Below are 16,795 nucleotides of genomic sequence, written 5' to 3'. Positions count from 1 at the left end.
CTGCGTATTTTCAGATTGAAACTTGCTTTTTTTTTTGCTTCCCCTTCTGGAAACTGTAGGCCCTCCAAATCGGTTCTCACGGGTTTATTAGATTTATCTTGGTTTGGAAATCATGTAATCGTGCTGCTCATGCAGCCCTGACAAGGAAATAAAGCCTGAGATCTGTGGCAACTTGTCTTGCTGTGTGGATGCCTGCAGAGTGATCAGCAGTCACGGCCAGTTTTCTGAAGGAGATGCCAGCTTCTCAGGCCTGGTTACTGTGGGAATGCAGACAACACGAAGGAGAGTTCTGCTGAAAAGCATTTCTCAAAGAAAACTAGCTGGACTGAGGAAACAGGGCCTGTGCTGCTGCTTCTGCTGGTCTGTCTTTGTGATGAGTCCAACAGAGAGACGGTGTGCACAGCCAGCCCCCAACTCACTGACATTTCTCTTTTTCCCTAGGTTTGGAAGAAAAAACAGTTCTATCAAAAAAAGAAAAAATGAAGCTGAGGAAAGAAAGATGGCTACAGAGTAAGTGCCCAAAACACTGCTGTATGGGGGGCGTCTCAGGAGGGTGACTGCTGGATTCCTCTGTATGTGGGGTGTGGGTGAAAATGTTGAGCTGTGGCAGGACAAAGGTTGGGGCCAGGGAGGCTGAATGCTTCTCAGAAACCTTCAAGCCTGCTCCCCAGCAAGGGGGGAAAAAACGTCCAGGTGTTGTTTCTCCTTACAGAGAGCATTTAGTGCTAAGATAGAGTCTTTACCCAAACCTTTATTTTTATTTTTCTTATTCCTCCACGTGCAATATGACTACTTAAAAACTTATTCAGGAAAGATATCATGTCAGTATAAGTCTAGCAGGTTCCTTGTACCTTTTCAGGCTCCTGTAGAGTTATGGCCAGCTGTGCAGTTGCAGAATAGGCTGGACAACTTTCTGTGGATGTAGGACAGCCTGGAGTTGAGCCTCACCAGCTAATCCCAGGCTTCTGAGAAAAGTGGTAAAGTTCAGCAGTGTCCTGAATAATCCTTAAAGGTCAAGTCTAAAGGTCAGGTCTTACTTTCTCTGTGCAGCTGTGAGTGGGACTCACTTGCAGGTGCCAGTGGGAGCCAGGCAGTCAGAGGTGGTCTTGTATGGGGACCTTTCCAGTGTTTTTTGCTGTTGCTCTCCTCGTGGAGCAGGTAGCATCATCCCCTTTCTGGCTAGTATCTCTCCACTGTCAGCAGGAGCACAGACCTCTGTGTCAGCTTCTGAGATAGTGCTGCAGCATGGGGAGTGGCAGAGGGATTCCTTACACCACCTGGAGCTGTTCTTGAGACTGGCTTTTCCCCTAGCACCTTTCTGTCCAACAGAATTGCTGACAGATTGTGTTGGGGGTTGAGCAATGTGGCTTTCTGTTGCACCATATGCTCCTGAGCTCTCACTGCACTTTGAGGTCCAGTCCATCAGCCTGTGATTGCACAAGTCACAACAAAGGTGTCTCTGGCTGGTAATTTAACACCCTGAGTGCTAAGGAAACTTCATTATTATCAGCCAACAACTTCCAAATTCTCTTTGACATCTGCAGTCAGTGTAGTGTCACTGTTGAGCAGAAAAACAAATCTCTGCAAGTTCCAGGCCAGATGTAAGGACTACAAAGTTCCGTGCTCATACAGATCTTTCCTTGTCTGTGTATCTGATACTGTTGAGGGAACATGGGAGGGGTGATCTTCCTGTTGAGATCTTCCTGGCCAGGTAGCCTGTGTCTAACCATGACTGGTACCAGAAGCTGTAGAGGAAGATAAGCACTCAACAGCTTTCTGTGATACAGGATTGACAATAAAAGGACTGCATGGGACTCATATATGTCTTATGAGAGAAAGAGGGCATGCTCCCGGAGGTAGGTGACAGCACTGCTCCCAAAGCCCGAGTCAGTTGCTTTGGAGGTAAAAGCCTAGTAGCAGGCTTCCTATGCTCTTTTAAATCACTTTGTATATATGCCTTCCTAGCATCAGTTTTATTCAGTACTAGGTATATTGCTTTGGCCCTGCAATGGCCTCTTCTCTCCTCTTTTTGCTCTAAAGCTACAAACAGGATGGAAAACAAATATAATGTGTGGGCTTTTCTTTAGGGAGTATACCAAGACAGAAAATTTCATTTTTGTCTGCAAAGATGGTTATTACCATTAAATCTGCACTCTCCTAAATTTTCCCAAGAGTTTGTTGTTCTTTCTTATCCCAGGACTGTTTTCTTGACACTGGATGCCAAGACCCTGAGAACTAAAGTTCAGCCCAGTAGTGCAAGTGCAGAAGTTGGAGATTTCTTTAGTTCCAATAAATCATTGTAGGAGAGACTAGAGAAAGGGAAAAAAAATGTGCAATGATTCAAACATCAGAAGTATGCACATTTCAAAATATGTGCATCATATGGCTCCTCAGACACCAGAGACTTTGTAGGAAAAGAATTTGGGATGTTTGTGCAGAGTCAGGTGTCTGAAAATTTTGAGCACATACAGTTTATGAAAGCACTGAAGTAGTCAGCTTCATAAAGCCAGACCAAATAAAGAAGTGATGCAGAATGGAAAGCTGTGTTCTTGGCAGGGATTGCTGTGAGGAGAAGCCTCAAGGACTGCACAGCAGCCTGCAGCTTTCTGTTCCCAGCTCCCACTGACCTGTACAATTCTGAGTGAAAAACTGAAATTAACTTAATCTTCTTTGTATACTGTATGCCTCTCCTAGGAGACAGTTATTTGAAAAACTTTCTGCTTACCCAAATAAAGTCTTGTTTCTCATTCAGAAATAGAAAGTGTAAGGCTAACCAAGCAGAAGGAAAAAGCTGAAGCAACACGAAGAGCAACACCTGTTGTGGGAGACATGCAGCCACTGATGGAAGCCCTGCCTGAGCTCTCAGATCTGAAGGCAGGTATCGAGGGCAGGAAGCCATCCAAGAGGTATGTGACTCCTAGTAATGGGCTGCATGATCTCCCTCCTTCTGCAGGTCAAAGCACCCTTCTGCTCAGCCTGTAGCTCCAGGCAATACAGGCTTGGGACCCACGTTTAGGAAAACAGGACCTTGTTCTTAACTACGTTTCACTTTTTTCCTTGTTATTCTTGCTGGAAGAAGCTTGAATGTGCCTTCTGAATCCATGTTTATGAGAAGAACTGTATTGCTTTGAGGAGACTTGGCATGAGTCAGACTGGGAAAGACTGGATATTCTCAGTGGTAGGACTGATACACAAGTGTCCAGAGTGTTATGCTGCTGAGCTCACCTGTGAAATTGGCATTTGAGACGTGTTTTATAATGAAGGTTGTTCTTGACATTTTCAGCTAACGGCGCTTGCTGCAATAAGAGAAATCATTTTCTAGGAGGCTATATCTGTAGTATTCAAAGGGGACTAATTCTTGTTTGTCAGGTGGCAAATGTGGGGTTAATGGCTTTCCCAAGTTCACCTAACTGCAGTGTGACAGTGGAGCAGATCTGGAGAGCTAGGATTCAAAGCACAGTACTGCCTGCTAGGATTGTTTGCCCTCTTCCTGCATGAGCTGCTGACTATGATGCAGCCTGGTGTTCTGTCCTTCCAGACCTTCAGGCTTCTTCCCAAAGCAGTTCAAGCAGTTAGAGCAGAGATTTACTCTCTAGGCAGACTCTCTGTTCACCCTGCTGGCTTGGAACGTGATTTTGGATGAGAGTATAAGATGAATTTTCTTTTCCCTTTATTGTACTGAGAGAGAAGAGCTATTTCTGATCTTCTGACACTCACGCTTCAGCCATCCCAGCCAGCCTTAGGGTGTGTTCTGATTGCCCTTGTGTTTTCTCCTTTTCAGTGCAGCGCTCTGCCTGGCTGCTCAGTTAGTGCTGCAGATGCTTTTCCATCTTCCAGTGCAGAATAAAAGAGCTCTGTGTGATGAACAAATCCTCACGTCTCCACTTACTCAGTAGGGGTTGGAACTGCAGACTTATTTTGATCATATTAAGCAAGCATTTTGATTAGAGTTTAGCCAAGTATAAGGCTGCCTGGCAGAGCACCCTCTTTTTTGGTTGAAGATGAAGGCTGAAATGACCGTGGAACCTCTTGTGAGTTGTGGGGTACCCCAGAAAGAAACCCTGACCCAGGTGGAATGCCCAGCTACTACAGAGCATGACTGAGTTGGGAGTTTGCTGTTATTCTGGAAAGTCACCCTTCAGACAAACAGCAACTACATATCTTGTATCTAAGGCTGGGAAAATATTTCCTTTCTGAACTTGGCTCTTAATTCTTTGAATAACATTTTTTTTTTAATCTGGCCATTCAGTCAGTCTTTCCTCTCAGCAACGAACAGCAAAAGTTCACACTGAGCACTGCAAAGGACTGGGAGTTGGCTGAGTGGAGTCCTAGGCCAGGGCTTAGCCTGTGTTTTGCCCTCTTTCTGCAATAATGTGACAACCATATGTGGCATCGGACTCCAGGTTGTGTTTAGAAGCAGTTCTCCCTCCTTGTTGTTTGCTTTGGAAGTTAAACCATGGCTGTGTGAAGGAATGGTTTGCAGAAAGCATGTACAGGGGGAGAGAGAACAGGCTGACTGCTTCTTTTGGGCATTGCTTTCCACAGTAGAAATACACAGTGTCAGTGCAGATTGGAATTGTGGACTACCTCGAAAGATAGAGTAGAACTCGAGAGGCAGATGTTGAATGTTCTGGCCAAGCTTCTGTGTGAGGGGTCACTTACTGAGATGAGGGGTCCTCAGCCTGGGTAGGAGTTGGAGACAAAGAGGCTTGGGAATGTTAATATACTAATATAATATTTTAAGTGTAATGTAGTTAGGAAATAGTTCATCTCCATTGTAAGACATAAGGGTCACCAATAAAAGTTGGCAAGTTGCAGATGCAGTGCAAACAGGAAGCTCTCTGTGCTGCACTACTTGCAGCGGGGTATTGTGGCTGCTGGTTTAGGTGTGACCCACAAAGTCAGTGAGGAAAGCTGAGTGGAGGGTTTGCTTCATGTATATAAACTGCAACCAACTCAAAATCCATGAGCTGTACGTGCTGGCACAATTGTGGCCATATGTTTTCCTTGTTCTTGCCCCTCTCTGGTCATCTGCTGCAGGCTGCTTCAAGGCAGAATACTAGCTGAAGTGATCCTTTCAGCTGACTCACTACAGCCCCTTCACTGTTCTGTAATACATTTTATGGCAAAGAGTGTGTGGTAGTCATGGAAGGTTTTGGTGGTCTTGCACACATCTGCAGTGAGACATCCTCAGAGAAGTGCTGTCTGCCTCTCTACAAACTCAGATCCTTCTGTGGGAGCGTGGCAGCTTCAGTCTCCTGCTGGAAGCCTGGGTTTGTGCTGCAAGGCTCGGATATCTAGAAAGCCCAACAGGCAAGGTGGAGAAGCCCTGTGCTGGCTGGGAACTGAGAGATGGGTCAGCACCATTTGCAGATGGAACAGCAGATGTGGGAGCTTAGTGCTGGTATCACCCAGATGGCCTGTGATGTGTAACCAAAGGACTGTCTCCCTCAGTCCTGGCATGGAGGAGCTACAGTGCTCTTCTGCCATGGAAGGAGTCCACTTACTGTCTTGTGGCTTCCTGTACTGCATGAGCATGTGTGTGCTTAAGTGTTTGAAATATCAGAGGAAGCTTTCGAATGGTTTTAGTCGTGACATAAATGAAGGGTAGTACTAGAATGGTTTGTCAGTGTTATGAATAAAAGATGAGATTTTCCAGGAGTTTGATCTCCTTCTGGGTAAGACTCCATTACAGAGATGTTTAATTTGGTTTTATAATGGATGAAGGCAATGAAGTGTAATGAAGCAGGACTACCATTCACAAGCCCAGTGAGCAGGCAGCATGCTGGTGCTGGCTTGGTGTGGGAAAATCATGCAACAGCCTTTCAGGCATGTCAGACCAGTGGGGCAGAGCCAGAGTAGCAAAGAAAAGCCTTCAAGTAGCATGGAACCATTTAAAGCAGTGCTGTGGCTAAAAGCAAACCCCTACTCTGATGAGGGTAGATTGCTGTACAACTTGTGAAGAGCTTCCTCTGTGCTACCATGACCAGTCCAAACAATCCAGGCAAACCAGGACAGGGACCAGGAAACCATCCCTATGCCAAGTGGTTAATGAATGCAAAGAAAGCAGATACTTCCTGCTCTGCCTCTGTCTTGCTATACCAGTGGGTGCAGCAGCGTGATGGGAGCTGCTCAAGCCCTGTGGCTATTTGTCTGCTCTTGCTGATTGCTCTTTCCTCATCTGCTGTTGGATCTGTTGTGTAACACTGGCAGTGCTAGGGTGACCTCAAAAGGGCCTGACAAGTATGTATGCAGCATGTGGATGTTGAGTTCCTGGTCCTGATGTGAGCTGGGTGCTGCTGACATACATCTGCCTTGATGGCTTATGTCTGGTTTGGCAGGGAGCTTTGGCATTATCCTGAGCTGGAGGGAAATCGAATAGCAGGAGAGAATCCTTCAGCAGCTTGTGTCCACCAGGATCCTCTTGAAGAAAGTAAAATGGTCCAGATGGGCAGAGGGAGAGATGAGGAGGAGGTGATCAAGAGGAGAGAGATGATGAAACTGTTCAGAGTGGAGGGACATGGGGTAGATGGGAAAGAGAAAAGTGAGAATGTAAAAACTGAAGAATAAAAGGATTCAGGGTCAGAGAGGAAAATAGAAGGTTTTTTCCCCCACATGCACTCAGAAGCAGGGACAGTACAGTCCTGCTCTGGCCATGCTGGAAGCCTAGTGTTCAGTGGGGGACCAGGCTCCTGCCTTTTTGCTTAGTTCTACTGTGTTGCCCAAGGCTCTGTGTCGTGGAATCCTTTCATAGGAGCAGCTGTAGGCACTAATATCAAAGCAGCCAACACCCTGTGCTGTCCTTCATTAGTCAGGCAGAGCCCTCCTCATCTAGAGTCTTACTCTTCTCTGAACTCAGACCTTCTTCGTGCAGAAGCTTTATCCACCAGCTCCCACCATGCCATTGCTGTTCTAGTTCAGTGGCTTTTTTTCCTGCTGACCAGCTTTCCAAGTATTTTCCTTTCTTGCATGCGTCCCAAAAGCAGCCACTGCCCTTCCTGCATGTCCCTTGGCTTCATTGTAGATTTTTGTTGCTGCTTGGCATTAGGCATCATGTGCTTTCAGTGCCTGAGATTATACTTCTGGTCTCCTCAGACTTTTCTCAGCAATAGGAAATGGGTGCAGAGAGTGCATTTCTGTGCTGGCTGCTATGCCTTAGCTGCACACGGTAGCTAACTTACACTCAAAGAGGTTGTGTGTTCCCAAGGAGAAAGGAGCACTACCATTTTGAAAATGTAAGTACAGCCTTATACATTGTGAGTCCTGCAGCAGGGCTGGTAGCTCCCTTTCAGTGCCTGTGAATGACACATGTAAATGCTGAAGCTGTGCAGTATTACCAAGGAACACTGAGATGTGCAGGGATGTCACATGACCAGTGGGAAGTTCGGTGGGACCTTTTCTCTAAGCAATGGTATAGGTTTGACCTAGACGTTAGAGATAACGCTTGAATCATCTGGTGTTTATCAGCTGAAGTTCTAGGGCTAAATGATACAAGTTTTATTTATATAGATAGTGCATTTCCCTCCTGCCCACTTGGTCATGACTCGAGTTGTCATGAGTGCGTGATGGAAGGAGCCTGCATCTCCGTTAAAGTCTGGTTATGGAAATAATTGCATTAAAAGAGGGGTGGCCAGCAGGGAGAGGGAGGTGACTGTCCCCCTCTACTCAGCTCTTGTGAGGCCCCATCTGCAGTACTGCATGCAGGCCCTTGGGACCCCAGCACAAGAAAGACACAGAGCTCTTGGAACGAGTCCAGAGGAGAGCCACTAAAATGATCAGAGGCCTGGAGCACCTCTCCTGTGAGGAAAGGTTGAGGAAACTGGGCTTGTTTAGCTTGGAGAAGGCTCTGGGGAGACCTCATTGTGGCCTTCCAGTAGAAGGCAGCATATCAACAGGAGGGGGAGTGGCTGTTTACGTGGGTTGACAGTGACAGGACAAGGGGGAATGGTTGTAAATTAATACAGGGGAGATCTGGGTTAGATATTAGAAGGAAGTTTTTCACTCAAAGAGTGGTGGTGCACTGGAGCAGGTTGCCCAGAGAGGTTGTGGATACCTGTCCCTGGAGGCATTTTAGTGAAGGCTGGATGTGGCTCTGGGCAGCCTGCTCCAGTGGTTGGTGGCCCTGCCCACTGCAGGGGGGTTGAAACTTGATGAACTTTGAGGTCTTCTTCAACCCAGGCCATTCTGCTATTTCAAGATGATTACCTATACTTTCTGGGAAGACAGATGAGGAGTCACTGGACTCTTTCCAGCTCAACAGCAATTGCTAAATTACCTCTCCACTGCAACACTTAACACTTGTTTCTTCTCTCCACAGGCATGTAAAAGCAAAGGCAGAACCAGCGGACTTCTGTATGATGAAACAAGCTCAGAAACAACGGCTCTTGTAAGTTCCTAGTTATCAGATGTCCAGTGTTCTTGGTCAAAATCACAGAATGGTTGAGGTTGGAAGGAACCTCTGGAGATCATCTGGTCCACTGCTTAGGCAGGTTCACCTGGGGCCATTTTTCAGCTGGTCTTTGAGTGTCTCCAAGGATGAATATCACACAACCTCTCCATACAGCCTTTTCCCTTTACTTGATGCAGGATATTGCAGGTGTCCTATTCAGAACCCTGCCAGACTCAGTCGGTTCTGGCTGGATTCAGCCCACTTTTACTTCTCTCTCATAGAACATTTAAGAGAGCACAGGAAGATGCACTTGTTCCTTAAGAAGAGTGTGATTTTCCTGTTGCACTGAAAAGAATCCTGCTGTGCCTTGGCATCTGCCAAACCTTTTCTTATAAAGTGAAACGCTGAGTACTTTTGAATAATTCTTGGAGTTTCACAAAGAGTCTAGCAACTCCTTGTTCCTTTGTACAATCTGTTGGATATTTTATGCTACCACAAGGCATCAGGTACTTCATTTCCCATTAGTGCAACTCTCCTCGAGCTAGGCTCTATGACTGGGCAGTGTTTGCTTTTCATGATCACTGCTTCTGGGATGTGTCTGGCAGTTCTATGGAGAGCTGTAGTAGGGAGGGAACTAGCTGCCTGCTGCAAGATGAAGAGTGCTCTGCTGATCTGATCCACAGCAACATGGGAGGAAGGAGACGTGTGTCTGGCAGGGGTATGGAGAGCTGAGAAGTCTGCATGAGTGAGATGGACAGACCACAATGAAAGTGACTTACATGAAAGCTCACATTCCTATTTTTGTACTCATTGTGTTCTGTTCTTGTCTTTCCCTGCTTGCTTGCCTTTTAAGAGAAGATCTCCACAGTAACCAGCTGTGACCAAGTATACAGAGATAACTGTCATGCCCTACCATGAGGTTGAACTAGTCTTGCACGTAGGAGGCCTCTGTGTTTGAGCAATAAACAAGAGTCAGTAGATGAGCATGCAAGTACAGAATCTGCTTTTGTGCTCTTGTGATCTGAAGTAGTCTTCATTCTGGGCACATTTACCAAATACCCCACAGTCTCTCTTTGTTCTTATACTAGGGGAAAGCTCTTAAAATTTTCAAATGATAGTTGATGCTGATGTGATTGTTTCTGTCTGTGGCATGAGATCAAGATGCTGGCTTCCACAGATATGGCAGCAATTTGAGCATTGCCCTTGGGTAAATTGGGTCCATTTCTTGCACTGTTTCTTTATGAGGTTTACAGTGAAGATAATCTTGTCTGTACTGAAGCCTGTTGCTTTATGAGCTTTTTTCTCATCTGCTTGGTTTCCTTTGCATAAAGCAATTGTGTTTTTTTTCTCTCCTCAGAGAGGAGGAAATAGTCCAGTTTCATGAGCTCATCGCAAATCCCAGGTACAAAGCCAGCCCCCTCTTTGTCATCAGTGAGCATCTCTCCAAGAGGCTGAGGCAGGAAGAAGGCAAACCGCTCTAGGACATCAGCTGGAACCAGGTGTACACAGTGAAGCTGGTGCCAGGGCTCCAGGCCACAGACAAGCACATCATGAACGTGACCTCTCAGCCACTTCGGTGCTTGGAAACAGGCCAGCATATTATTCAACCCAACAGTCCTGTTTTCTGTCTGCAGGAATAACGCAGTTCCTCCTGATGGTGGTGGCTGCTCCTTGGGAAACAGCCTGCATGGAGCAGGGTGTTCTGTGAGATCTTTGCACACACACCAAGCTTCCTGTGAAAAGTCTTGGCACCTTTTCTCTTTCTGTGGCACAATTCCTTAACATGTGCCAGGGGCAATGTTTAGGCATTCCCTCCCTCCAATCCTTGCTGACTGCTACTGTTCTGTTGTGGATATTCAAGACCCCAAGCCCTGGAGCTGTTGTAGATCTGTGTAAAGACTGATGCTGCTGTTCAGAGCCATTGTTTTGTGTGAAGCTTTGGAATAAACACACTTTTTCATACAGTACTGAGTTTGTCTGGCTCTTGTTTTGATAAATACCAGCTGAAATATGAGCTTAGTCCTGTCACTGGAAAAATGATGTAAGAGAAAGTTTTTTTCTCCCAAGTTGAGTGCTAGACTGCTGTTGCAGCGTGCAACAAAAGGCACCTGAAATTATTACAGATTGTCTGAATCACAGTCTTGCCTTCCTCCTGCCCTGGTAGCACGTGCATTCAGTAGATTATGCTGATTCCTTTTGGCCTGTTTTGTGTTTCTTTGTTGGCCTGCCCTACAGTAAGCATGCAAACACATCCAGATGGAGGCAGGAAAGTAGTGGAAATGGTTAACAAACTCAAACTTTGCTGCCATATTTAGCAGTGTTTAGTTGGCACCAGAAACAGAGTGGATTGCCAGATACTGGAGCTAGAATTCCTGTTTGAATTGCTGGTACCTCAAGTATTGTCTAACTGCAGCTGGGCACAGGGTTAGCCATTGCCTTATTGGTTATTGATGCACGTGCTTCTCAAACATCCTCAGCCTTTGTTTTCCCTCCTCTTGGAGTGGGATATTTGGGACAATGATGTATCCACCCTGTGGCCCAGAACATCCTTCTGCTCTTGGGGAGGAAAGCTGAGGTTGGCTCAGCTTTACGAGGTGATCTACCTGCTGTGCCATGGCTTGTAGTGAGCAGGCTCCCTTCAACTGCATGGGTGAAAGAAGATGTGAATGGCTAGGAAGGCTTGCCTCAGCCCGTAGTCACACATGGGTACAGAGACAACCTCAAGGGCATTGGACTTTAAGAATCTCAGGGAGGCTTGGTGCAATGGGAGGAGGGAGGGCAATGGTCTGGGACCTGGTGGGAGGTGAACTTCTGGACCAGCGGTGGTGGGGGTAGCTGCTGGACTTTCCAGGGCAGGAGGCACTGCTAGGAAAGGGGTTCCTTCATGGCTTGGGCCTTTGTAATGTTGGCTAGGTTCTTACTGGGACATCCTCATCTCAAAGAAAGCCTGGTCATAATCTCTTCTCCTCTCCTCTCTCCAAGGCAGAGTGTCTGTGTATAGAAGTGTCAGGCAGGAGCTATGAGCACTGAGCTTTGTTGGCCTCATGGCTGCCTGCCTCCTAAGCAAAGCAACCCAGCAGAAACACAGGCTGCCTCTCTTCTGCATGCCTCTGCCCGTGCCTTCCTCCAAGCCTGAGAGCATTTGGGAAACAGGGAAATGGAAGAGGTTGCTTAGTCTATGGGTGTGCAGACACCACAAAAGAAGGGGGAGTCTGTGGAGCTTGAGGATAAGCTCATTGCAGGTAGCATGGATTTGTTTCCATCCATGCAACAGAGCTAAGGAAAGCTGATCCTCCCTTCCAACTTCTCAATTGCTGTTGCCTGTGATTTGTGCTGGAGAAGCCCTGAATAGGACATTCCTATGTAAAACTCCCAAATAGCACTGCCTTTTGAAACATACAGAAAGTTTTCCAATGTTTCTTAACCGTAGCAAACCAACCTTCCTATTTCAGGTCAACTTCTGAAGATCTGTAACCTTTAAGAAAGCAGTATGGAAGCTGCAGACAACTCCATACAAATTAACACCTAAAACAGCTGTAATAGGAGGTGGCAGGTGTCTTTAATCATACGTCTAGTATGCTGTTTTTCTTCTTCTGGCCTGGCACCGTTTAACAAAGGCAGTAATGCCTGCCTCTTAACCCTGGCAATGCAGACCTTGATGCTCCTGCTGAGGTCTGGCAGAAGAGTCCTGGCAGGGGCCATAGTCAGATACTGACCGTGTCCCATCTTCCACCTTGGTACTGTAGGGCTGGGAGAGGGCTGGCTGGGCTCCCCTCTCCTCTGTCAGAATGTCTGCTCCCATGTCAGTGCCATGAGGTTTGTGTCGTGTGCCCTGTGGGCTCCAGGCTACACACAGTGGCATCTGTAAGGGCTGTGATGGTGTCAAAGAGCTCAGAAAGTCTTCCGACCTTCTAGTTGTTTCGCACCTGCTCTCTTTCCAGTCTCTCATTGTATTCCTGTTAGTTCACATCAGACTTTGAGCTCTGAGAGCCAGACTGGACAGCACAGAGGGGTGATGGCCCTGGGACAGAGGTGCTGCATGCCACTTCTGCCCCCAGCTGACTCCAGCTCAGAAGTGCTGGACTGAAGATGCTGGTGTGCTCTGTGTCTTTCAGCAGTCTCTTCTTTTTGGTCTCTTCTCACTGGTGACAGGTGACAGGACAAGGGGACATGGCTTCAAGTTGTGCCAGGTGAGGTTTAGGTTGGATATCAGCTTTACAGAAAGGGTTGGTAAGCATTGGAGCAGGCTCCCCAGGGACGTGGTTGAGTCACCATCCCTGAATGTGTTTAAAAAACACATGGGTGTGGTGCTCAGGGACGTGGTTTAGCAGTGGGTTTTTAGAGTTAGTGTAGTATGGTTTGGTTACGGTTGGACTTGATGATCTTGAAGGTGTTTTCCAACCTGAGCAATTCTACGATTCTATGATTCTGCAGATGTACAAAGATTGATGAAGATTGTCCCCTGTGTTCTTGTCCTCCTGTCACTAGCAATTGAATAGGGCATTCAGTGTGTCTGGAGGCCAGGGGGCAGGAAAGAAGGCTTTTGTGGTGCACTGGAATGCTTTTATTGCTTTTCTTCTGTGCTATGCAGAAGTTCTGTAGCTTGCTTTTTGCCTCGTGTTTTTTAGATAATACACGACAGACAAAGAGCTCTGGCATCCTTTCAGGACCAGCTTATACAGCAGTTGACCTGTGCTCTCACACTTCCCTTCGCAGCACTGGTGATGTGCTCCTCTGCACTCTCATGGAACAGTGAGATAGCTGGGAGAGAAGCCACAGTCAGGTTTGTAAAATTCCACCCTGGGTCATGTGCCATGGGCATCTCTCCCCTCTGAGATGAGCAGGCTGTGCTTCATGACTGTGCTTTTCAGAGATCCACCAGGAGCAATGATTTTGTTTGTCAAAAAACAATTTCCTGGGCATTGTCAGTTTTTAACAGACTGGCAGAAGTGTCCTTTTAAGGACTCTCATGGGTTAGTTGGTCCTTCAGTCCAAACCAGTTTCCTCCTTGTAACTTCTCCCTGGGGCAAAACCAAATTGAAAGAGTATTAATTCCTGTCTTCCAAGACACTTTTCTTTTCACAGGCAGTTACAAGCAATTTCATGTTGAATCAATGGATGGCCTGAACTGCAGTGTTAGGGCGGGCAGATCATCAGCTGGCAGAAGTGCAGGTTGTCTGCCAAGGGACTGCTTTTTTCTTTCTGGGTAGAAATAAATCCTAACAGGAGCTCATTCTATTTCAATCCATGCAGTTTTTGATAGAAGATCCTAGGAATTTGGGGATGGAGTAGAAAGGGGATTTCTGCTTGCAAAACCAGATCCAAGCACTTGAGACTCAAAAAGCATCTCCAGAGCATAGGGTGATGTGGTTTGTGTGGCTCACCCAAGCCAGTGTCAAAGCAGGGACTGTCCTCATATCTCACCCTAGCACCTTGAGGCTCTTGTTGCCACTTGGCTGTATGTCTGTTGCTTGCCCAGCGCTTGAACATTGGTCCCCTGGGTATTTATGAGCAGTTAAACATGACTGTTTGAAACTGTAGGGTCACAGCCTCCTGCTTGCAGGTGTCTTCTGCCCCCACCATTCTTGCAGTTGAGCAAGGGACTTAAAACATACCAGGAAGCAGGCAGCTGAGACACAGAATTGCCTATTGCCTTTGCATTTGGCATAGTTTCAGGATGATAAAAGCTTTCACAGCATTGTAGGGTTTGTTTTGTTTTGTTCTAAGATAGCAGGGTGGGAAAAATTAGCACCCCAGCTGTAAAAGGTCACTGTGCTGGAGGGAAGGGCGGGGGCCTGAACCAGCAGCATAAGACTTTGCAAGGAGTAAACAGTGTATGCTTTGCAAAATCAAGGCTAGGAATTTTTTGGGCTGCAGGTGTTCTCTTTTTTTGTGGCTGATTTGTTCTTAAAGACAGCTCACAGAACTGTGAAAGCAAAAACTTGAATGTTTTGCCCATCTGGTGATGCAAGTGGATATTTTCTGCTACACACAAAACACCCAGTACAGTGGGAGGAAGGGGATCCTCCTTAACCCACAGCTTATGATCAGTGTCCTTGGTTCATAGATTGCAAAGGGATTTGTTTTCTAAATAGCAGTTGTTGCAACACCCATTTTTCTCCTGGTACCAGCAGTGGCACCTCGTGCACTGTTTCTTCTGGAGCTGGGGCTTGCACAGCCCCTGTGCGTGTATGATGGACCCTATGCTTCAGTTTATGACCATCTCCCCTTGTCCTGTTGCCACACAGAGCAGAGGGGAAGGGTCACCTCCTTCAACCTGCTGGCCACACTCTTTAACACACCCCAGGGTACCATTGGCCTTCTACAAGGTCAGTGTTAACACAGCTATGCCATCAAACATTCAGAGATATGTGGAGTGTTGCAGTGAGATGTGGAGCAACATCAGCATTGCAGTACCTAGGCAAAAGAGCATTTGTTGGTACAGGTGGTACCTTGGACTGCCTCTGGCTGGAGGATGTGGGGTAAGGGACTGCCATGGGCTCCTTGCAGAACCTGAATCATGCCTTGGTAGGTTGACTGCACTCTTCACCATGTGCCTGACATGCCAGTGGCAGCCAACACAGAGTACTGGTAACACTGGGGCTCTGCTCCAGGGTGGTTGCTCTTCTCTGCTCCCTGTCCATGCCTGCAGTACAGCTCAGGTCAGCCAACCTCCATGAAAACATCAACTGCCTTCAGTGTTTGCAGTCTGTAGGTTTGTTACTGGGCTTGCAGAGGTGTCTCCCAGCTTACAGGAAATTCCTCAACTCCTCACCCAAACATCCCTAGGATGGGCTGTGAGTGGGACAGCACTGTGGGCTTCCTCGGCAGTCCTACTGCTGGTCAGCCCAGCACTCAGGTGATCTGAGGCATTCAAGCTACAGTAACTCCTTTCTTTTTCACCCAAGAAAGGATTGGACAGAATCTGAATCTGCCTGGCAGAGCAGAGATACTGCATTAGTGATCTCCTTTTCTGTACACTCCAGGAAAAGCAGCAAGTCACTTCCACAACAAATGATTTCCTTTTGTGGTGTGATTTCTCCCTCTAGATGCAATTTTTCCTAGCAGACCTTTGCATATCCCAGAGTTTATGAAGCCTTCTGTGTACTCATAGGCGTGTCTTTATCATAGAATCACAAGGTTGGAAAGGGCCTATGAGATCATCTAGTCCACCTGTCCACCCATTACCATTGCTACCACAAGCTGCTAAACCATATCTCATTATCTACAGTGCAAGTATATCTGAAGCCAACTCAAAATGAGTTCCCTACAGATGTAGCAGGAACGGCAGTAGGGAACCCAATGAAAAACAGATGTGTGTAATACTGAGCTGCCTGATGGTTTTTGAAGCTGGTGAGACTGGCATCACCTTTCATCTGTATATCGCAGAAGAGAGCATAGAGGTGAATCACTTGACCATAGCTTGCTATTGAGCACTAAGTGACTTCTCCTGTTCTGAAGCATGGATTTCACTGTAGTTCTGTAGCATCATTTATTTGTTGCTTTTGCTGCCCTAGCTTGCTGCCCTGCTGAGACACATCACCTTGCTTTCTCCTGCATTTTTCCCACGTTGCACAATGAGATGGGATCCCTGTGCATCTGTCTTGTTCTGCTTCTCTGAGAGATGATACCCTTCCTGCTCCTGACTTCCTGATCTTTAACCAGTTTCTAATCCCAGGTCTCTACCTCTCATCCTGCAGCAGCTCAGTTTCTTGAAAAGCTTTTGGGCGTTCTTCAAGAGCTTAAGAGCATTGCCACATGCTGTTTGGAAATCCACATAAAGCCCTATTAAATTGGATCTCCCTTATCTCTGGGCTTACTGTTTCTTACAAGGGGAAAAAATAAAAATAAAAATGATGCCCTGTGATGCTAACTCTCCCTTCAACATGATTATTATGCAAGCATCTGCTGATTCTGCTTTTAGCTGCTGCTTGCTTCAGAGCAAGGTTTTAATGTGGTACCTGGCTTTGTGCACTCATTTTGACAAACAGACCAAGCCAGCCATTTTCTTTCTGAAGGACAGCATTGACTCTGGGCAACAGGCAAGCTGAGTTTCAGGATGGAAGACCAGTGGCTGAGGGGGATCACCCTATCTGACCTGTAAACTCCAGCTCCCCTAGATTCTTAGGAAAAAAAATCGTTGAAATGTGTTACAGTTTCTAAGCACAAAGTTATGTAACAAGGTTAGACATGTGGTTTAAAAAAATAAAATAGCACTAAATATTTGAGGGTGTTAAGATATACAGCCAGAAGAAAAATGCATTAGATGCTGAAGAAAGTGTTTCCAAACCCATGCAAAATAAACTGCTGTCTTCAGCTCCCATGGGGACAGCCCCTTGCTAATGCCTGAGGTGCAGGTGCAGCACATGACTGCTCAGCCTGGTCTAGAAGCCCCAGTGGGTGGGG

General features: G+C 46.7%; 1 protein-coding gene across 2 annotated transcripts in view; it reads left to right on the top strand.

Moving 5' to 3' along the window:
* SLX9 (SLX9 ribosome biogenesis factor) overlaps positions 1-10,356 on the top strand; it is a 46,527-nt gene extending 36,171 nt beyond the window's left edge. For both annotated transcript variants that reach the window (XM_065750650.1, XM_065750651.1), the window contains exons 3-6: positions 442-510; positions 2,753-2,906; positions 8,318-8,386; positions 9,747-10,356. In XM_065750650.1, coding sequence (XP_065606722.1) covers positions 442-510; positions 2,753-2,906; positions 8,318-8,386; positions 9,747-9,870 — 416 coding nt within the window. In that variant the 3' untranslated portion in view covers positions 9,871-10,356. The remainder of the gene's footprint in view (positions 1-441; positions 511-2,752; positions 2,907-8,317; positions 8,387-9,746) is intronic.
* Positions 10,357-16,795: the final 6,439 nt, after the last annotated feature.

The sequence above is a fragment of the Cyrtonyx montezumae genome, unplaced genomic scaffold, assembly GCF_038088225.1.
Source record: "Cyrtonyx montezumae isolate F1298 unplaced genomic scaffold, pur_monq_1.0 scaffold_7, whole genome shotgun sequence".
Taxonomy (NCBI): Eukaryota; Metazoa; Chordata; class Aves; order Galliformes; family Odontophoridae; genus Cyrtonyx; species Cyrtonyx montezumae.
This window is presented reverse-complemented; position numbering and strand designations above follow the sequence as displayed.